The sequence below is a fragment of the Kwoniella europaea genome, chromosome 2, assembly GCF_036810445.1.
Source record: "Kwoniella europaea PYCC6329 chromosome 2, complete sequence".
Lineage (NCBI taxonomy): Eukaryota > Fungi > Basidiomycota > Tremellomycetes > Tremellales > Cryptococcaceae > Kwoniella > Kwoniella europaea.
The window spans coordinates 1885537-1907335 of NC_089488.1; the positions used below are offsets into that span (position 1 = coordinate 1885537).

A 21799-nucleotide genomic window follows, 5' to 3' on the forward strand; every position below is an offset into this window, starting at 1 on the left:
CTCACCTTACCTTGCTTGTTAGGTTTCCATGCCATGTCCGCAACTATCACTAATGTCAACACTGGAATCAGTACCACTCTCACTCTTACGAATCCCACATCCCGATCCGGATCCAGAACCGTGGGTTCTTTCGTTGTAAAAGGGGTGAAACGTCCTTTGGAACCTGAAGAAGATGATGATCAGAAAATCACCTCATTATACTACCTGTGTCCAGGTAGCGGGTCCAGCCTCCAACGTTTGTCCATCTCTGGGTCTAGCTCTGAATTGGACCCGAATGCATCTTCTCCATCGATATACGGATTAGACATGTCTGAGACCAGAGCGACTCCACGGGTGTTATATGACCGTTCCCGTCCCTATTCATCGGAAAGCATGCGTTCCACAACAATCTACGGCCAGATTATCTCATTCACCTCTCAAGAGGCGCAGAGAGGGGAAGAGAAAGATTTATGACAAGTGGTACTCCAGACTGATTAAAAGTTTCCACTTTTCTGAATCATCTGTCCACTCTAAATGCAACGAGGAATATCCAAAGGTGGATTCAAAATCATTATGATAACGGAATCCCATCAAGTGATAAAAGTCTTTTCGATTTGGAGTTCGCAAGAGATAGACAAGATTTCATTACTCGCTCACCAGGGGTTTCGGATGAATTTGCAAATAGGATACAAACCCCTTTTGATCTTTCGCTATATAGTAGACAAATCGAACAACAATGGGGACAATCCACGATTGGCCCCTGGAGTGATGTTAGTCCGAGACTACTAGAGGAAAATCCTGGGAAGATCCTTGTTCCCGTCTACTGTCCTTCCTTGGACAATGAGAACAGTGCTGATAAACAGGACGTTGTGTAGTATACTATCATAAGATAATACTACTGTGTGGTCCACCTATTCTTATGCATATCTCTGGGCTGTGGCATAAATCGACGAATGAAAGCTGACCATTCACCGTGCCCCGAAAGTGCCTTTCCGAGCAATCATTCCATCTCTTTAGCCACAACGGCCTTCCCTTCCCCACCCTCAATGGTCTCTTTCGTATCTGAGACCCCTTGCCCGGCGTCAGCCGTTTCGTCTTCGTTGTGAGTAATGGGAAAGATCACCGGAACTAGCACAGTGTCAAGCTCCGGCTTGGGTTGTTTGACCTAGGAAACATCTCCCACAACCGAATCACCCCACTGAGTTCGCATTTGCATCTCATATCGGCTTTGATCGAGCTTGAAGAGGATTGTCCTGGTGATGCAGTCGGGCAGAGGTGGATGGGCAGTGCACCACTCTTCGCGATCTACGAATCTCAATTTAAAATCATCTTTACTCTTGAACCGATCACATTTCTCTTGAACAAACAACGATCGCCTATTATATTGAGCATCAAAACCTCCTGTATAATCTTTCAACGCTCTCCATATGGTCATATCTGGCTGGAAATAGCTGAGTGATCTTTTTGAAGTCACATCCAAGCGAAGCCCAGCCGCATCAAACTTCTCAAGTTGAGGTTCTAGCTTTTGTTGGAATTCCTGAGCACTCTTCTCACTATACTTTGAATAGTGGGTCGTATTGTTTACGACCCAAGGATATGGCCTTCCCCATTGTAGTTGATGGATACTCGTACTCGTTTGTTGAGTGAGCGGATCGGTTACTGTCCAGTCAGCTAATTCGAGATTGCCCCCCTCTCCACTGTAGATACTTAGAATCACCGTGACTTCTTGATGGGAATCAATGGTTCCGACGCCCCTTACGGAAATACTACCAGTAGAGCTGGTTTCACGCCCTGTGGAGGGAAGTGTGGTAGTAGTACTTAAGGGCAGATGAGGACATGGCGGTGGATGGATCAAGGTAACTTTGACACTAAAGCTGCTTTTATCACAATGAATACTGTGGTCGTCACTGAGTCGCAAAAATGACTGCCTCAGATTTTATCCACTCGTCCATGTCCGCATCACGCTCGTGATGCAGAAAGAACTGACCGAAGCACTAGAACAGAAGGCCATGTGAAACACATCGCAAAAAAAAAAGACCAAACAGGAGGGAAAAAGGGCCTCCTTTCACGGCGACCCTCAAGGGCACGAAGAGTATGAGCTCCAATAGACCCGGTCACCTCGAAAAGTCCGACAAATCAGCAGGAACTTGTGGAACACGTAGCGGGTCTCAACCTTAAAGGAGCTCATCTCCCTTTTCGTGGACATTACAGCGCGTGGAATGATTACAAGATGTAAAGCGCCACATCGGTCAGACGTCCAGACCAGAAGGCGCACAAAGGTGCAGAGAATAGAAGTAGAAAGGATTTCTATCTTTGAGATTGCGAAGCGAGGAAGTACATATGGCTGATTTCCGACTCCCGCAAGAGGCAGATAGTCTCAGTTATGCTTCGTCTTCTTAGCTCCTCCTTCCCTATCAGAGGGAGTGAAAGGATGATGGACAAGGTGTGTGTTTCACAGAAGAACTGTTCCCTCCTCGACCACGACATACCGACCCGATCCTCACAGACCAAATGCTATATATTTTGCAAACTTCAGTGATCAGTCCTTCTTTTAATCTCTCTTTCTCTGTATTTTTTTTATTTTTTTTTTGCAGACAAACAAACTCACGCCGTTGCGCCTTTTACCCCATTATTATCCAAGTTACGGTTAAGATGAGCTCCAGGGATAACAGGTTGGGAAGTGGTCGTGGTGGTGTTACTTACGATGGTTTTGCAAGAAATTTCGAGCTAGTTTTAGGTTATCGTGTCAGTCCCAACCAGTTGAGTCAACTCCGCGAGATTCCAACTTCGAACGGATCAGGTAACATCAAAGTATGTGATCTCACACGACAAGAATATACGGTGTTCTCCAGACCAACATGGAGCGGAAACAACCGAGACCCTGCACCAACGACTATCAAGATAGTCGAGGATTTCCAACGCTCATTTGACCTTCGGTCGGAATGGGGTGGAGAAGCTAGTTGGACGAGCAAAATTGATGAGTCATTCAAGATAGGTAGACGCGCCCACAAAGCTCTGAAAGAATTCAGAACAGAGGTGCAAAAGACCCATAAAAGTTCATTGATGGAGACTGTTAACAACAATCGAAAAGATTTCGCAAAAGTCAATGGTCAATACACAATGGCAACTTGGTTTGATATCGATTCTGACAATTATCTTGAAAGACATCCTCGGGTTACTTGTGATCATGACAATTCGAAGGAGTGTGAAAGATTGGACAGTAACTATCGAGCTCAAACCAGATTGACCAATCGAGATTGGACTGATTGGGTAGTTGATGATATTTGTCATTCATCAGAGGACAGAAATTACTCTAGCTTCGGTGTGGGTGAGAACACCCCGCACATTTGGCCATTGATCAAATTGGTCAAATCGGAGGGACCAACTGGATCAATCGCCAAAAGTGGATAATTGGCGCTATTTTCGTATCTCATGGTACATAAGAGAAGTCGTTTTAGGTATTGAATATTGGACCTATGTATCTGAGGATGTGGCGCAGTGTTTGTCATGTATATACAAATTCATCAGCTGACAAGTATAACCTGCAATTCAATCCAAACGAAAGTTGTTATTCTATGTACATATGTCCAGTTCCATTTCATAGACTCAAAGAAATACAAAGAATATCAAGAAATGAAGTGTAGTAAAAAGCTCATGTACGTATATATACTAGTGATTGTCCATTCAATCGATCATCACGATGATAGATAAATAAGCAAAACGAATCAATGAGAAAACGAGATAAGTTTATACAATTTCGAAACCAGCCAAAGGATCCTCACTTCCTCCCTTCTTCCTGACGGGTCTACCTGGTTTTACTAGGTGCACCTAGAGGCATCGATACCGGTCTTCCCTGACCTGAACTCGAAGCTTGTCGCTTAGCGTCCCTAGCTAAACTCGTACTTGAAGCTGTTCGTCTTGCTGCGCGTTCTCTCTGTCTTGTAGCTAATAATTCCGCCCAGAGGGGGTTGGAAGGTATTTTACCAATTAGGCCTTCAAGAGTTTGCATCCTATATCACCCAGAAACAACAATCAGCAGTTGGTCTTTCAACGAGTTGAGTATAGATTGATGAAGAAGACCTACCAAACCTCTTTCGATTTATCATTATCAGCTGCGAAGGTAATCCCTTCCCCATCCGTGAATTCCACCATGAAACTCCTCGGTCTTACACTCAGCCCTTCATCGGACGATCGAGGTCTCATCGTCATTCGGGATTTGGGCGTACCGTTATCCTGTGCGTTGAGGTCGATCACAGATATAGCTTGACGTAAGTCAATCTTGGTGACTTCCTTCTTGGTAACTTCGTTAATAGCAACGAGGTTTCCTCCAATCAACTTGAAGAGTCTTCTCTTTGGCATCTACAACATGACAGATATACAAATTAGCACTTGATTATAGATCAAGCAGATGAGATGGATGTATATAGAGTTTGACTCACATTACAGTCACCGCCTTCCTGAGTTAGAACACCCTCATGATACTCATGTTCATGCCATGCATGATGTCTCATACCCCTCAACGCCTCATCGATACATTGAGGTAATTCTTCACCTTTCAACCCAGGGATAGGAGGTAGTCTGAAAATCTGCAAGGTAATCTTGGCAAGTTGTTTCCTCGATTGACCATTGGATCCACTTGAACCAGCTGTAGAAGTTGACATTGGTGTTTGGGGAGTTTGAGGTGGTTCTCTCGATCGATCAGGTTCACCCTTAAACATTGCGAACATAGGGTATCTAATCTCCAATACTCTCGATTCACAATTCTTCGCTATGGGTTTGAAAGCAATATGGGTCTTGGCGATGGTCGACCCCGAAGGTGATGATAGGTATTTAACGATATTATCAACCGGTTTGGCCGAAGCCGTGTTAGAACTTGCAGGTGTAGGAACGACCGGTTGAGGTGTAGTTGATCGGGGATCTTTGGACGCTTTGGGTTTACGGGGCGAAGCGAACAATGATCGGAATCCACCTGACTTATGTGCAGGTGATGACGGAGTTTGAGGTCTTTTGATGGCTGGATTGGATGCAGGTATCTCGGACTTCTGATGCAACATCTTCAAGATGTGAGGATCACGTCGGATATCGAGACTTAGCGAAAACTCAAAGTTGGGATGTTCGACACTACGGACAGCAGAAGACGATCAGACTTGCACGATCTGAGATCATCGTCTCATCAAGATGACTTACAGAGAGAACTCCTGGTTGACTTTAGCACCTTCACCCAACACACTATAAGGCGTTCGGATATAATCTATACCATTATCCAGTGTTATACAGAAATAAGTCGGTTGATCAGGTACGGGTATCTGAAGTCCTTCGACACCCAAGACTTTCACGAAAATTGTTCCAGACGCTTTACCAGAGGTGGATTCTCTAGCTCTCATCGCTCGAATTTCGGCAGCGTGCTCGTTCTATTATCCCTTATGTCAGTCAACTTTGAACAGAAGCGAGGTTGAAAGGGCCTCACCATATCAGAAGGTCTTCTAAGCTGTTTCCAAGCTTTACCTGTATCAATATCGCCAGCTTTGCTGTGTCTGACCTTATCATGGTAAGAAGCTCGAACTACCGCTTTCTCACGAACTTTGTATCCTCGCTGTAAGACACACGCGTACACAAGGATTAGCTCATCTGTCAACATGCCAAGGAATCCTCGTTAAATTGAACTCACGTCCATCTGTGTGATTTCCTCTCTGAAGGCATCAAGTATAGATTGTTGATCGTCATCTATACCCAAGGTCAATCGGGGATTACCTCTTGTATTCTTCCTTCTGAACTCTTCAGCCTATTCCGCATCAAAGAATACTACATTAGCTATATTTCTTGGATATCAAGTAAACAAAGTAGCTTACCTGTTCAGCTTCCTTATCAACATCACCCATACTCAAACTCCTTCTACTCCTTCTACTTCCCGTACTAACCCCACTAACATTCCTCTCCTGTTGTTTCTCCTTTCTATTGGCGATGATAGCATTCTCTCGTCCCTTCATACCTTCACCGGTAGGTGATGGCGAACTAGTTCTCTCTTTCGACGAAGATACACCAACATTCACAGGGGGCAACAAACCCTCTTGTTTATTGGGGTTAGGGTATGGGTTCCGAAGTATACTGATCGGTCTACCCGGAGGTGGTGGCATTTCAGCTGCGATACTTCCACTGACTTCCCTTTGTAGAGTCGTACCACTTTCCGTTGGGGAAGGTAAAGATGAAGCTAATTTGTCCAAAGCCGATTTCGGTTCGTTGAGGATTCCATCTTTCTCATTTTGCTTCAACACCTCATGAGCAGATTGAGTTTGAGATCTGGGTCTCATGGCTGGCCTCATCTCGCTTGAGTTGCTGGCAGCATTATCGGTAGTATGAGCTTTGGTCATCCTAGGTGCTAACTCTTCAGCTTGAGATGAAGAGGGAGTCATAGAGGGAGATTCGTTCTGAGGGGGTGGTGGGAGATCTTTATCTACGCCAGAAGTTCTTCTTTGACGAATTGGCATATCGGTAATAGCGAATGATACAGGAAGTGATTTAGATAGATCACCTGAGCTTGCAGGTCGTCTTGAGAGACTCCCATCTGCAATTCGTTGATTGATAGTTTCCCTAATCATCTCTCTGGAAATTCTCTGTCGAACTCTAGTGGTGGTAGAATCCTGAGATTTGTTGCTTGATGGACTACCGAAATCATTTTTGATCGAACTGCCAGAACCGGAAGTTGGAAGTTTGCCAAGACTGCTTAAACCAGATAGGCTGGGTCTTACGACCTCCTTGATCGGTGAATCCTTTTTCAATTCATTCGAGACCTTGATTGGACTGACGGGATTTGATTTGACGGTAGCGGTACGTTTGAGTTCGTCCGAACCGGTCCGTTGCAATTGAATCTCCTCGAAATGGAAGTTCATATCAGGTAACCTATGAGGACTTTCCTGCTGGTCCTCGGCAGTATCTCGGATGACTGGGGGAGGCGTGAGAGGTCGTTCAGGTTCGTTGGAAGAGGTAGAATGATCATCTATAGATGGCTGCTTCTCGAAAGTGGCAGGGGCAGAATTGAAGAATGGTGAGGTCGATCCGATAAATGGGAGAGAGAACCCAGAAACATCGAATTTGCTCGTCTATGTCCTCGAAGTCAGCACGCTATCGTGTTTCTTTGGGAACGTCTCGCAACTCACTCTCTTCTCAGCTACGGTAAGCTTCTCCGGATCTTCATTCTTGGTAGGGCTAGTGACAGGACTAGGTATATCGACGGGCATAGGAGCTGGAGCGGGTATTTTGGGCAATCGCCTCTTGGTACCTTCCTCACTCTCTTGACTAGCAGTCCTTACCACAGGTGGCGCAAGGACAGGTGCTTCGATAAGTTCCACCATCTCACTTTGGCCCTCTTGTAATTCTTCTCCGCTATGTTCTTCTTCTGAGTATTGCTTAGTCAATCCTTGACTTATAGCGGGACTTCGAGGCATACCCAAACCCAAACTTTGAGTAGCTAACATCCTTCTGGCTTGAAGTCTCTCTGCATGACTTGTCCTGCCGAGCGGGATTCCGTCCTCTTCCCTCTCCTTGTGCTGAATCGGTAGGACGTTGGTAGCGGTCTGGATGGTGATAAATGGATCAGGTATAGCACCGACTTGATGGGCATGTGGAATGGAAGCTGAAGCGAAGGGATCGTTGTATTCTGGGTAGTGTACCGGTGATTGAGGGATAGGTACGGCCGGTTGAGCAGCATTCGCATTCAGAAGCATGTTATGATCTTGATCTCTCGGGATATCAGGCTGTTCAATTGGCGAGACTGGCTTGGCAGGAGAAAGAGAATGAGCGATAGCTGCTCGTTCAGCATGATGCGTTCGGCCATACGGTATACCAGCCGAATCAGTCTCTCCAAACATCCCACTAGCTAACAAAGGTGAAGCATGGACTGATCCCCCCAACGAAGGTGTAGCGAGGAAAGGTCGATCGGAATCATCATCGACAGGTTCCAAGGGGAGTTCGAATGCAGCTTGATCTTCAAAAGCTGGAGTATCCATCGTGGGAGGTGAGAACAATCCTTCTTCAATCAGAGTGTCCATAAAATTCGCCGTGGTGGAATCTTCAGGCATCTGACCATCGTTCTCTTCTGTGAACACTGGTGAGGCGTCCGCAGAGGATCCGAAGATCGGCTGAGCACCGGAAAGCAGTTCATCGAGACTATTTTCCCGAGCCATGCTCAATTTCAAGCTCATGTTGATACCCTCATCTACCCATCCCTCGTCCTCTTCATCATCATGATTGTTCACCTCGAAACTTCCATCCATACTTGGTTCCGCACTCATCGTTTCGAACTCCTTGACATCTGGTACACTCTGGAATGTGACCGTCTTTCTGGTAGGCGATTCCATACCAGCAGATAAATCTCTTGGTCCTCGGAGTCGTCTGGAAGGAGTCATGGCTGATTTGTGAGGAGTAGGAGTAGGTGTAGGTTCGATGGAAGGGATCGAAAGAGATCTGCTAAGTGGTGATGGACCGGCTGAACCGGTCGTGGTAGTCAACAATGGCTGAGGAACCGATCGAGGTGGTGACGGAGTAGGCGAAACACTTCTTCTTGAACCCACACCAAGAGACGCAGATGGAGAAGCTCTTCTTTGCTGTTGCTGTTTACTGGCAGAAGTCCTTCGAGGAGACGGAGAAGAGAAGACATCGTCTTTCTCGATTGGAATACTCTTTGGACTTGGTCCGATCTCGTTATCGGTACGAGAAGGCGATTCATTTGCTTTGGAACTTGAAGTAGATGAAAGTCCACTACCGGAAGGGATTCGTTTGAATGGTGATTTAGTTACCAAAGTACCTTTTGCCAAATCCTTGAAACCCATACTGGATCTAGGTACTCTCTTTGAAGCTCTAACATCGGGAGATTCATTCTCCTTCGATGCTGATACTCTTCTCTCTGTTGAACTTCTCCTCTCAATACCGGGGAAAGCTACTTTCGGTTTTTCTATTGATACCTTTCTTTGACCACTGATCGCACTTCCATTGCTGTTGCTACCGCTAGTGGATCTACTGGTCGATCGTTGTTTGGAGGGCGAGATACCGATGCCTAAACCAATGGCGGCTTTCGAAGTTGTTCCAACTCCCTTAGCGGAAGATGGTAATTCCCCAAACGCCCTTGCGGCTGTTCTTCTCTCATGAATGATCTGATCCGTACTTTTTCCCAAGTCTAGACCAGCAGCTTGAGCACCTTGTACGGTGGTAGGCGATTTGAATGGACTATTGGATACTAGTGAGTTCTTTGAGACATGTTTGAAAGAGCTCGATGATCTTCTGGGTGCATTGGGATCAGGTGACAAAGAAGGTTTCAGGGGTGATTGGTTGATGGAATCCCGCTTGTTGATTTGTAGAGGTGACCATCCTTTTGCTGATGAGCTGATGATGGAGTTTCGAGCGACTTCACTGGCCGAGATAGGTGACGAGTGGGGTCCAAGACGGAGTCGACTAGATGGTGAGGAAGTTGAGGTTGACATGATGAGCGTGCTAGTTGAGGTGAGGACAGGGTCAGCATATACTTCTTTAGGAGAAAGATGTCGCTGGAATGTAGGTGTTGTTAATATACTCACAGTACTTCCAAGAGACGAATAAACAAATATTCAAATCATCCAACCTTTTCTATTTCTTCTTTGTTTACCTTGTTTACTTGCTTGACGGTGTGCGCCTCTGCGCTGGTCTGATCAAACAACTTCAATCCTATTCTTTTCTGCTTGTTGAAGGGTATGTTGTCGATGTTGGCGTTGTTGATGTCGAGTGGCAAAAGCTGTTGAGCTAGCCAAGATGGATGTGAGCTTGCTGGGTGCCATGTATGAAGTGAAAGAGTGATTGATGAAAAGGTTGTGAAATGATTTATCACTATGGGTTGTTTACTTTCCAACCGGGGATGACCTTTTGTCAAAAGCCATTCGCGTGTTAAAACGTGTCAGTACCCTGAAAATCAAAACACATCCTTCAGTGCATGGACCTCTTGTCGGGTTTATACACTCAAACACCGGCATGTGGCAAATCTTGGTGCAGGAACCAAACAAACATGTGGGCCATGCAAAGCTCAGTCAACGGGATACAAAACCAATGTTACATTTTGGTGACCAAGATGAAACAGGTTCGGTGAATACTCTATAGGAAGAGGAACAGAGGCGATCTCGTTATTTCTCTCAGAAACGGCGTGTGAGAGCGTGCATCAATCGGTGTGACTCCTATACATATTGAAACTGTATGTATGTTGCTCGATCAACGAAGCGAACCGAAGCAATGCAATGTGTGTATGAACGCTGATATCGAAAAGCATTCGATCCAGCCTTTCTCCTTGCAGTCGTTTTCACTGATCCCGTTTATGTCACCTTTTTGAATGCTACTGTACAAACTGTGGTACCGGATTTACCGCCAAACGAGAACGAAGGGTGAGGCACGCTTGAGCTAAAGAATCAAGAAGGGTTAGTATTCTCTTGTCAATATAAAGCAAAGGCACACTCGAGGTAATGGCTTACTGGAATTCGAAACCTGCACCATTTAAATTATGATCAACCATCAGTTCCACTTGGAACTATTTTTACGACCCCATAAGATTGGTGTGATATGACTCACCTAATCCCTCTTTCGTATACCTTGCCTTAATTTCCTCCTCCGTAAAATTACAACTAGTAATCAAGAAATAACCACCCTTCCTAACCAACAATGCTACTTTCTCAGGATATACCTGACTAGGTAATCTACCCTTTTCTTCTTCTATACCCTCTGAGCTTAAACACAACGCATCGTACGTTCCTTTATCCAATACCAAATCCCATTGTTCACCATTGAAATCTTTCCTTAATAAATCTTCTGTACGCCATTCGCATTGTATGTCATTCTCGACCAGCTCCTCTTCGTCATCTTCCAAAGCTTGTTCAATCTCTTGTTGGATATTTTCCCTCCGGGATTTTTCGATTGATTGAGCGAGTAATCGAGCAGATTCACAATAATCTATTCCGGTCAGATGAAAATTCTGCTTGGCTGGTGGACCATCTGGATCGAGTGATGATGAAGTGAGGAATGATAAGAGGAGAGTACCATTGCCTGAACCGCATTCTAGGATTCGTATTGGTTCTTGATTTGCAGAAGGGGGGAGATGACGAAGAGCCCATTTACGCATTTTCGAGACTGAGGATTCACCGAACCTATTCATCCAGGGACGATATGAGCTTCATCGTGGGGCCAGAAGATAGGGACATAAGGAATGACTCACCATACTTCCCCTTCGTCGCCAACATCATTGAATACTCTCACTTCCCGTCTGTAATAGCCGAAATAAAGGTCATTATCAGCATAAACATGATCAAAGAGGTTTTTGCATTTCATAGAGCCTATGAGATAGGATAAAAAGAGAGTGAACAGTCTTCACCCTCTATGAAACTCAGGGGGAACATCGAAGAATGTAGAAACGGCATAGGAAACAGATAGTTATCAACACTCACTCATACACCTCATCCCAATGGCTTTTAGTGCCCAACTTACTCGGCGGTAATTCTTCGTCTGCCATTGTACTCCTCAACAAATTTCTGTCTGTAGTTTCAGTCCGATAAGTAGCAAGTATCGATGGTAGTCGACTATCACCCATAAGTACTTACTCTTCACCCAAGTCGCAAACATTTTCCATAAAAATCAAATCTCGATTAGTTCAATGTGGAGTCCCGCTTCAAGTCACGTGGCTAGATGCGGGCTCATGCGTCACGACAATCAATGCACAACACCTGTGAGGGCGTGTTGAATGAAATGGACGATGTTTTGAATGGAATTAAGATTATTCCATCTATTCTCATAACAAGCTATCCATCTCCTCCGATATTAGCATACTGATAGTGATCAATATTCAAGATGAACAATCCTCTCTTAGCTCTCCAGGTGAGTACGTTCTATCTGCTGTTATCCCGAGATCTTTACAGGGCAAAGAACGGTGGTCTGGTCTTGCCACCCAACTTATCTTTCCTTCTTAGAGTCATGGTTTATTCCCAGTCATATATACTTCCTCTAATCCTAATACTATATACCCCAACAGCTGATAAAATCTATGCTGACCTCTCAATGTCATCATAGAGTCAATATGCTGCCGTACGAGATTACATGTCTCCAGTATTGAAGGAAAGTAAATTCAAGGAACATGGGCGTATAACACCTGGTGAGTTGAGTACATTCAACGACAGCTTACCTCCTAATAATGAGCATTTGAATCAAGCTGACTCTCTTCTTGTAATGGTTTGATAGAGGAATTTATCTTAGCGGGTGATTTCCTGGCGTACAAGTTCCCAGTTTGGCAATGGTATGTCCCAATTCCCCTTAGCCGTGTCCCTATCAACAGCATGAGTGACCACAGCTGATATCGGTAATGATTCGTAGGGAACAAGGAACTATCCAACGTGATTTCTTACCTAAAGAGAAACAATACCTAATTTGTAGGAATGGTACGTCCAACTTCGTATATGACTTTCCTTTTTCAGCTTTCTCGTCCGAAACCATTCGATAAGCTGATGGTTTTATTGAATGATGGGAATAGTACCTTCTCTTCGAAGAGCTGCTGCGTTGGATTATACGGACCAAGATGAAGACGCTGAGAAACTCTTAAGCTTTATGGATGAGGTGAGCTATCCGTTCCCGGTATTCTGAGAAGGGAAATAGCTGACTTTGTCGAATAGACTGACGAGGACAAACCGAAGGGAGATGACGATGATTGGGTGGCCACCCATATCGGAAGGGGTGAGTCATGCCTCCTAATCAATAGTTACGAAACCCTTTTTGGAATATATTCTTGGATACCGAAATCTCTCATTCGCTTATACACACGCATATGCTGATACTTCCCTTGTAACACTCGTCTAGCCCCTCAAGCTCCACCTAAAGATATGGACGAGATCCCCGACATATCCGACTCACCCGTCTTATCAGGATCTAACCCTCAGCCACCTACTTCATCATTAGCGGGACTCAGCTTAGATTCCAAAGAGAAGGAGAAGGAGAAGGAAGGTCCATTGGAAGTGGAAGAGATACCTGATATAGATGATATACCAGATATGGAAATGATTGACGAGGGGGAAGGGTTGGAAGACGATATTGTGGATGAAGCGAATGTCAGGATCGTACATCCATCCGAGTGAGTTACCTTAACAGCCACCAAGACAACGTCGATAACTCTTATTTATCATATTTTTGATGCTAATTCTATTCTGGTTCATTTACGAAATTGATAGAGCCGATATACAATCTACTGCTAAGCAAAATTTACTTCAAGTGAGAACGTACGACATTGCCATTGCGTATGATAAGAGGTATTCTACACCCAGACTTTGGTTGAGAGGATGGGACGAGGTGGGTCTAATTTCATGTTCCACTCATTGTTCGAAGCTTGGGCCAACTCTAGGAGGGACATGTGCAGAATGCTAAGACATTGCCTTTGCTGTAGAATAAGAAACCCTTAACCCCCGCTCAAATATTCCAAGATGTCCCATCCGATCATGCTTTCAAAACAGTCACGATGGAAGCTTTCCCCCACTCTGGCGAACAGATGGCATCGGTACATCCATGTAAACATGCGAGTGTCATGAAGAAATTTATAGATAGGATGGAATCTAAACAAGAGGATTATCCTGCTGCTGTTGCCAGCTCATCGGGGGACAGTAAGAAGAAATGGGGTATATCGGGTATGGTCAGACGAGTCACCGGAACTGGTAGTGGAAGTGGGGCAAAGGATGATAAGAAGGTTGCTACTTCTGATGGTGCCGATGAGGAGGATGAGGTGCCGAGAGGTGTACAGGTTGATATGTATAATGTCATTGTGAGTTGAGGTCATTCATTGTTTCGTGGGCAAAGAAGATGTTAATTTGAGAGGACTGTGTAGTTCCTTAAATTGATGAGTTCAATCTTACCTTCTATTGAGGTGAGTTTTACCATTCTACTCTCGTACAGATGACAGATACTTACCACACTGATATGTATCGTCTTACAGATTGATAGTACCACCTCGACTGCTTTATAGGGTATATAACCAGCCGGATCTCTGTTCTTCACTGTTTCCTCGTTCCGTGTTACTCCATATCCTACATGTATATATGATGTTCTTGTAGATAGATACATAAAATAAGAGCAATGCAACTCTACTCGTATACTTGGCTCATCTCTCCTCGTATCCTCAACTGGACTGTGGGATGTTACGAGTAGGAAGTGGAATGTTGCAAGTGATCGATAAACACGTGTCTGTGACGTTATCATGATAAGTTGCATCCCTCGAGCGAGTGCGTGGTGACGGTGTGTCTTTGTCCTCGTGTGCACGACTGAAAGTGCAAGTCCTCCTCACTGCTCACTCCCTCCTGATCCGTGGAGCCAGCATCTTTCATCAGTCCATAACACCCTTTAGAATGCTTTCTACCCATCCTTCGCTCTTCTTCATGGCCTATATACTGAAAGGCTGATATTACCTGATGAAGATGTCCGAATCAACCTATATCCAGGAAATCAACATATCATCTGGTACAACCCATTCTCGAGTTGTAGTCGACTGGCAGAGATTGAAAGACTACGATAGTTGGAAAGTACTGTCCATTGTACGATACAAGTGAGTCGATCTTCCTCTTGTAGTATACAATACAAACTTGCTGGGGGTTTGATTCTCATATTTCGATGAAACAGACCATTCTGGATTCAACCTCAACTCCATCCCGCCCTCTCTGCTCATCCCCACCTGGCATCCCACTTACTCCTACTTAAATCAAATAACGAAACATCCATATTGGTGGTCTATCCAATTTCGACTCTGAATGTCAACCATGTACTGCTCGTTGAAGATGGAAAGATCAAATCGAATATCAATAGAGTAATACCCACCAGTCAAGAAGAGAAAGTCTGGGTAGTATGCTATGAGGCTATAGGACCTATCGAAGAAAGAAGATCAGTGAGGAAAGTGATAGATATTGCTAGAGATCTAGTTGACTCCACCACAAGGGATGATGAGGTGAAGAAGAAGAAGAAGAAGAAAGATGATTTGTGGGATGGATTGGGTATATGTACATGGGAGAGTTTCTTCGATAAAGGTGAGTTATCGATATATCACTTATAACATACAATCTTCAAAATCATTTCACAATTTCTTTTGTGGGTACTGTACGATTGGGTTGAAGTAGCTGAAAGGTGTATTTATGAAAGATGGGAAACGAATTCGACCCACTAAAGATCTCCTTCTATCCCTCATTCCCTCCGACTTGCCTATCAAGACATTCCTGATTGATGATGGATGGCAAAATACCCTCTCTACTTCTACTCATCGACGACTCATGTCATTTAAGCCTTATGAAGATTTTGGAGGTACACTGAAAGAGGTAGTAGATGCTGTTAAAGATAGTGGAGTAGAGAAAGTCGGAGTATGGTTGACCCTTCAAGGATATTGGGAAGGTATACATCCTGATTCATCACTCATCGCGATATACAATTGTGTAGAGTATAAGAGAGGAAAGCCGAAAGGAGGTTTGGAAGATGAAGGACGACCGGATGGAGATAGTATTTGGTTACCTCCTCCTAATGAGGCGAAGAGATTCTGGGATGATTGGTTTGGGGAGTTGAAAGATTCAGGAATCGATTTTATCAAAGTAGGTGATCCTTCTATTTAAACAATGTGCCTACTGGGATTTCGGCCTACTGAGATTCCTAATAAATGTATTCTATCAAAACTGAATCTTTCTAAGTGGTCTGAAATTTACGAGTAAGAATTGACTGATTCATTGATGGATTCTACTTCCAGTGCGACAATCAAGCGGATTCAGAGATGGCGATTGATCCCAGAGGCTTTCACGCTCAACAATCCTTATGGTCCACAATGCTTGATTCGGCTCAAAATCATTTTGGTATACAGGGAGTCATCATGTGTATGGCGCAGAATGAGAGGATGCTGAATGGACCTGGGGGGTTGGACTTTGATAGACCAAAAGGAGATTTGGTATTCCGGTGAGTCAGAGTCAGCCAATTCACTATTCATCATTCTCTTTCGTTCCTTCGCGTATATCATCAACTCAGTCCATTTGTCAGGTTGATGATCGTGCTATGTACTTCACTGACTCGACCAACAATGTACTTAAACACAGTAACTCCGATGATTTCAATATGAAATACTCCAACACCCACCCCGATCACATCCACTTCAACGCTTATAATACCATCCTCACCTCGCATCTATCCTTGATACCGGATTTCGACATGTTCGCATCTTCTTCACCTTCTGGCCTTCTCCCTACGTACCATGCTCTTTTTAGAGCACTTGGCCCAGGTCCAATATTATTGTCGGATACACCCCAAAACCCCTCTGATACGACACTTATCTCCAAACTTATCGCTAGGACTAAAGATGGCCAAACCAAGGTTGTCAAATCACCTCGTCCAGTCCAGGTATTGAGTCATAGATGGTTCTTTAATAATCTCAAGGGTAACACTGAGGGTCCTGCATTAGTTGCTGGAACTAGGTTTGATGAAGGTGTAGGAGGACTGATAGGAGTGTGGAACGTACATGATTACTCGTCCAGTGCAATTGCGAAAGATGAAATCACATGGAGGGATATTGAAGATCTTATGGATCTAGAGGAAAATGATATCAGTGAATACTGTTTGTTTACACCTTTGAGATTATCAAAAGATGGCAATACCACAGGTCGTATTGTGACTTCAAGTAATGGTGGGTATCTCGATGTTAGGTTGGAGAAAGGGGAATGCGAATTAGTATGTGTTAGTAAGCTCTACCCACTAGAAGGGTATAAAGTAGGTTTGGTGGGGTTGAAAGATAAGTTTGCTTGTATGAGTGGATTAGGGGATATCAAAGTGGATCAAGAGAGTGAGTCATTGACCAATTTCAATGATGTTATGGAAAACAGGAAAGACGTGTTGATGAAATATGGCTAGAAACTACTCTTGAATTCACTTCGAAATACATCTCAGAGGTAATCACCTTGATCGTCATTCGAGATCAGCCCGTTCAAACTGATGGGACAAGCGTGCATTTGTATGTCGATGATGTTCCTGCTCATTCAGCCCAACAAATTGAGTCCGATGATGGAAGGGATGGTACGGTCCGTTTGGTAGATTTCGATGTTCCCGAGAAGGTATCGTCGGGAAGTGTCAGTGTAGATGATGAAGGTGGACTTTGGAAACTCAGAGTTGTAGTTCCAAACTAAACGAGCTGAATGACTGACAACAAGTATGTTTGTAGACTTTGTACATATATGACGGACTTGTGTTCTAGACGGGTACTGTAGATAGGATCAGGATCTACTGGATATGAATCACGAGTGAGCCTTATCATGAGTGACGAGTCGGGCAGATAGCTCTTACCCTTCAGGAATTCAAACGTAGGGATCCCAAGCCACATGCCACGGAGACCTGAATCTCGAGTCAAGCATGCATCGCTCAACCTACGTTGCTCTTACATCCGTAATTCTGTGCATGTTATTGGAAATCCAGTGGTAGCGTGGTTATCCTTGGCATTTACTTGTGATCGTCTCAGTCGCCTAACTTTTCCTGTTGTTCACGTTATCCGGCGACTAAGATCTTGACTCGAGATTCAGAGTTGAAAAAAAGTTGGAAATCTCAGATCTTTATCTAAATCACCACTCCTCAACATCATCATCTTTTGATCTTCTCTTCATACTTCGTTGAATCACCAGATCGTACGACATAACAGACCACACAATGTCATCGGAACCTACCATCGTACCTTCCTCTGCACCCAATGGGTCTGTACCCGTCTCTCAAGGTGGTACTTCCACTCCACTATTAGGTAGTAGAGGTGGACCTGCGGGCAGTGGTGGGGCAGGAGGAAGTTTTGGAGTGAAATCGGGTCTGGCCCAGATGTTGAAGGGAGGGTGAGTTTGCTTTACATCATCTGACATTTCGATTAGGATGCAGTGGTTGGTTGTCACTGATACATGATTTCATTGTGATGAATAGTGTCATTATGGATGTCATGAACGTCGAACAGGCCAAGATCGCTGAGGAAGCTGGTGCTTGTGCTGTTATGGCATTAGGTGAGTTCGATTTCTCTCCTCTTAATAATAGTAGGTCCTGCTGTCATGCTAACGATGTCTACTTCGTCCAGAGAGAATCCCAGCGAATATCAGAAGAGACGGAGGTGTCGCAAGAATGGTGAGTTGATCGTTCGATACTTCCGATCATTCGATATTTCACAATGTATCATCCCTGTCCAACCGACTTACGCTGAACCCTGTCGATCATTCCCGCTTCAGTCCGACCCAGGAATGATCAAGGAGATCATGGAAGCCGTCTCAATCCCCGTCATGGCGAAAGTCAGAATCGGACATTTCGTAGAAGCTCAGATCTTACAATCAGTCGGGGTGGATTACATCGATGTGAGTGCATTCCACTTTACTCATCAACGGATTGCTTCATGGCAAGTAATGTGTTGACTTGTATACTTGGGTCATTCCATTCGTTAGGAATCCGAAGTTCTCACTATGGCAGATGACCAACATCACATTGGTAAACACTCATTCAAGGTTCCTTTCGTATGTGGATGTAAGAACTTGGGTGAGGCTCTTAGAAGAATCTCTGAAGGTGCTGCGTGAGTTGTACCGACCACTCAACATGCTTCGCGACTTATAGTCATAGGTGGAAAGCTGATCATGTACCACCCCCATTCTTATACTCCTTCTCCTCGACTTTGCTTAAACCCACAGCATGATTCGAACCAAGGGTGAAGCCGGTACTGGAGATGTTGTAGAAGCCGTCAAACACCAGCGTGCAGTTATGGCAGATATCAGAAAGGCAGCTTCCATGTCTGACGAGGAGCTATACGCTTTTGCTAAAGAGCTTTCAGCACCTTATCATCTATTGAAGGAGACTGCTAGGTTGAAGAGATTACCTGTTGTTTCGTGAGTTTCATTACACTTGAGAACCAAATTTCTGATTGCACATGTATGCGATCTCCACGAGCGTTATTGAAGCCTTGTGATACTGACATCCTTGTGTGTTATAATGTGATAGCTTCGCTGCTGGTGGTGTAGCTACCCCAGCTGATGCTGCTATGATGATGCAATTGGGTTGTGATGGAGGTGAGTGCGGTTCTGCAATGCAATTTGTTGTCGTCCGTCTCCGCTGTGACATGGAAGCTGATCCATCACTTTGCAAATAGTCTTCGTCGGTTCTGGTATTTGTGAGCTCACTTTCAAACCAGTAAAAACAAATGTCAGCTGACAAGTCATATTCTGTACAGTCTTATCTGGTGATCCCGCCAAAAGAGCCAGAGCGATCGTCCAAGCCGTTACGCACTACAACAACCCTGCTGTCTTGGCTGAGGTGTCTACGGATCTAGGTGATGCTATGGTCGGTATCAGCACGTGAGTTATAATCACCTTGGACTTTATGCTTCTGAATCCAAGAAATCGGGGTCAGTCACTGATATTAGCGATTGGCGTTTATAGATCGACTGAGGGCGAGAACATCAAAGGTGGACGAATGGCTGGTCGAGGCAACTAAATCAGGCATCAGTCTGAAGTCGATGGAAAAAGTCATGAAGCAATATGTGAAAAGAAGCTTTCAACAAGATATACTTGGTCTTATCCGCTTATCTGGGCAAATGCAAATATGTGTGAAGTAATTCTACGCAAGCATCAACACAGTACGGAGTGTTCTCCAGATCGATGACACGTTTACCGATTGCAATTGACGGAATAGATCATCCAACACGTATGGAGATTGATGGCAGTAATACTAACATACTACAAGATTCTAGGTTTCTCCTTTTCCCACAACACTATTACTCGACACTATCTGTTCGATCACACTACTTCTTATCTTTGGCAGCTTCTTCGGCAGCTTTCAGTTCGTCTTTGTATTCTCGCATCTTCATCCCATGGAGGATATACTGATATCTGCGAGTCAGCTGATCATCTTAGGATTATAAACGTACAAAAGTAACTTTCGAAAAGAGCTATCAGGCTAATCAATGCACAGGGATGTCAGAGAGAAACAGATGAACGATCAGTACTTTCTTCGTGTTCTAAGAAGTCTTACACTCACGTGAATGGAATTGAAACGGCCAAACATAACGTAGCGTAAAGGCAGAACAGCGGTGTGTCAATCTTTGGATCGTCCTGGTTGGGTTTCAGACCTGTGTACGTCTGAGCTCCGGTGGCTGCTACGATGAATAACTTGAGGAAGGCGTTCGCAACGAGGACTAGCACAAATAAGTAGGTTATGAGAAAGATGCTCAGCTTGTCATCATTTCTTTTGGGCGGCCAACAATATATTCTCCATGGGAATGTGATATGACGACTTACAGAAGAATTCGACATCAATGAATTTACGATCTTCGTATAACCCATCTGTCCAAAATGATTCTGCATAACGTAGAGCGAAAGATCAGTATCGATCAGACCTGGATGGTCGGATGGAAGTATAGTTCAGAAAGTTGCACTCACCGAGGAATTGTTTACATATTGGGAATTTCCAGCTAGATCGTCGTATCTCAGTCAGATTGATGACATGACACTGGATAGCTGAAATGGATGGGATGGATGGTGAGTTGATTTACTCACAATAGATCCGCACACATGGCGATCACGATGAAAATCCACATTGCTACATCGAATATCGCTGCGAAGCTGTCACAGTAAACCGAAGTGAGGATCCGGATATATCAGCGATCGATTGGGTGTATTCAAGTCATTACAAAGAATATTGTATACTCACACTGGTCCACCTAGATGTTTTGGTATATTCGTATTACCTGAACATCATGAACTTACAGTCAGCTTAACTTTCTGGACATATGGAGAAAACGGAAGGGCCGCAAGGGGAAATCTCAGACTCAAAGCCAAACTCACCTACATATCCTGCGTTGGGATCACCATCGAACCTATCGTATACTCTCTGGTCGTTCCCTAAATAATGATCTATTGTATGGCAAAGGACAAGACAGTCAAGTGAATTTACTGATTAGCCACCTTGGTTTCGAAATTGAGTAATGTGGTACAGTAACAGCACAGGGGTGATTCTCACCCATAGTATCTGCAAAAGTCTTGGTATTCTGGATGAAAACCATAACCCAAACTGCTAATGGCTAGTCCGATATAAGTTGAGGATGTATAGTTAGTGATCAGATTGTGTTTGAAAGTGTTTTGTAGCTTCACTTACCATAATTAGACATCCTATAGATACGATGTATACCCATAATTTACAGATGAGGATCCAGAGTTTGGGGAACATGCCCCGTCCGACGAAAGAGGCTGCCATGGTACGTGGGGTGGTATGATTGAAAGGGGGGACGAGATAGGTTGTTCGAGTGAGGGGGAAGGGGGATTGTCTGAGGGAGATTGTTATGTCTTGTATCGATTTCGAGGGTAGTTGTGAGTTGGCAGAAGTGAATGTAACGGTATGAAGCGAAGTGGTTGGTGGGAGGTAGAATGGACAGTTGTGAGGGAAATGAGAATTGTTGAGTTGAAAAAGAAAATACGCATTCATAAGGAAGATCATCTATCAATTCCTGATATACTTGATCAACAACAAAAAAACTGATGGGTAATCCAGAGGACGTCACTTCATACCGCCCTTCCTTTCCGATGTTATCCCATGGCGGAAAGTGTATCGGTAGGAGATGTCAAAGGATGACAAAATGTTACCTAGGGTTTCAAGTCCTCTTGTCGTCTGAGGTATCGTATTAAGTTCACGAAGTCAGGTTTCATCAGCCAGGGTTATGTATCAGCATTCACAACTCATGCTGCTACCGTTCGACCGATTAACAGTTGATACGGGATTGGTTCTAGGAACAACGTCAAAATGTGGGGAGGGATCGAGTGACAGA

General features: G+C 44.3%; 7 protein-coding genes across 7 annotated transcripts; 4 read left to right on the forward strand and 3 right to left on the reverse strand.

The window, feature by feature from the left end:
- Window positions 1-2631: 2631 nt before the first annotated feature.
- V865_007040 (uncharacterized protein) lies at window positions 2632-3390 on the forward strand (the record flags this gene model as incomplete). The annotated part of the gene is made up of 1 exon (XM_066230796.1): window positions 2632-3390. The coding sequence occupies one exon, from the start codon at window positions 2632-2634 to the stop codon at window positions 3388-3390; it is 759 nt and encodes a 252-aa protein (XP_066086893.1).
- Window positions 3391-3784: 394 nt separating this feature from the next.
- V865_007041 (uncharacterized protein) lies at window positions 3785-9452 on the reverse strand (the record flags this gene model as incomplete). Its single annotated transcript, XM_066230797.1, has 9 exons — window positions 3785-3989; window positions 4064-4338; window positions 4419-4624; window positions 4688-5100; window positions 5167-5390; window positions 5447-5572; window positions 5648-5761; window positions 5829-7076; window positions 7134-9452. 9 exons carry the CDS (start codon window positions 9450-9452, stop codon window positions 3785-3787), a joined length of 5130 nt encoding a protein of 1709 aa, XP_066086894.1.
- Window positions 9453-10307: 855 nt separating this feature from the next.
- Window positions 10308-11494, reverse strand: V865_007042 (uncharacterized protein; the record flags this gene model as incomplete). Its single annotated transcript, XM_066230798.1, has 5 exons — window positions 10308-10392; window positions 10464-10476; window positions 10561-11132; window positions 11201-11248; window positions 11430-11494. The coding sequence occupies 5 exons, from the start codon at window positions 11492-11494 to the stop codon at window positions 10308-10310; spliced, it is 783 nt and encodes a 260-aa protein (XP_066086895.1).
- Window positions 11495-11829: 335 nt separating this feature from the next.
- On the forward strand, window positions 11830-13981 carry V865_007043 (uncharacterized protein; the record flags this gene model as incomplete). Its single annotated transcript, XM_066230799.1, has 11 exons — window positions 11830-11856; window positions 12049-12130; window positions 12217-12271; window positions 12349-12413; window positions 12506-12588; window positions 12645-12705; window positions 12829-13099; window positions 13197-13314; window positions 13409-13780; window positions 13844-13882; window positions 13952-13981. 11 exons carry the CDS (start codon window positions 11830-11832, stop codon window positions 13979-13981), a joined length of 1203 nt encoding a protein of 400 aa, XP_066086896.1.
- A 448-nt stretch (window positions 13982-14429) lies between these two features.
- On the forward strand, window positions 14430-17156 carry V865_007044 (uncharacterized protein; the record flags this gene model as incomplete). Its single annotated transcript, XM_066230800.1, has 6 exons — window positions 14430-14557; window positions 14632-15032; window positions 15145-15584; window positions 15737-15939; window positions 16077-16816; window positions 16885-17156. 6 exons carry the CDS (start codon window positions 14430-14432, stop codon window positions 17154-17156), a joined length of 2184 nt encoding a protein of 727 aa, XP_066086897.1.
- A 514-nt stretch (window positions 17157-17670) lies between these two features.
- Window positions 17671-19473, forward strand: V865_007045 (pyridoxal 5'-phosphate synthase, synthase subunit Pdx1; the record flags this gene model as incomplete). The annotated part of the gene is made up of 10 exons (XM_066230801.1): window positions 17671-17843; window positions 17929-18005; window positions 18077-18123; window positions 18225-18347; window positions 18435-18559; window positions 18675-18869; window positions 18982-19049; window positions 19130-19150; window positions 19211-19334; window positions 19419-19473. 10 exons carry the CDS (start codon window positions 17671-17673, stop codon window positions 19471-19473), a joined length of 1008 nt encoding a protein of 335 aa, XP_066086898.1.
- A 307-nt stretch (window positions 19474-19780) lies between these two features.
- On the reverse strand, window positions 19781-21231 carry V865_007046 (uncharacterized protein; the record flags this gene model as incomplete). Its single annotated transcript, XM_066230802.1, has 9 exons — window positions 19781-19868; window positions 20017-20173; window positions 20277-20336; window positions 20418-20449; window positions 20535-20600; window positions 20689-20725; window positions 20823-20891; window positions 20998-21058; window positions 21133-21231. The coding sequence occupies 9 exons, from the start codon at window positions 21229-21231 to the stop codon at window positions 19781-19783; spliced, it is 669 nt and encodes a 222-aa protein (XP_066086899.1).
- Between the last annotated feature and the right edge of the window lie 568 nt (window positions 21232-21799).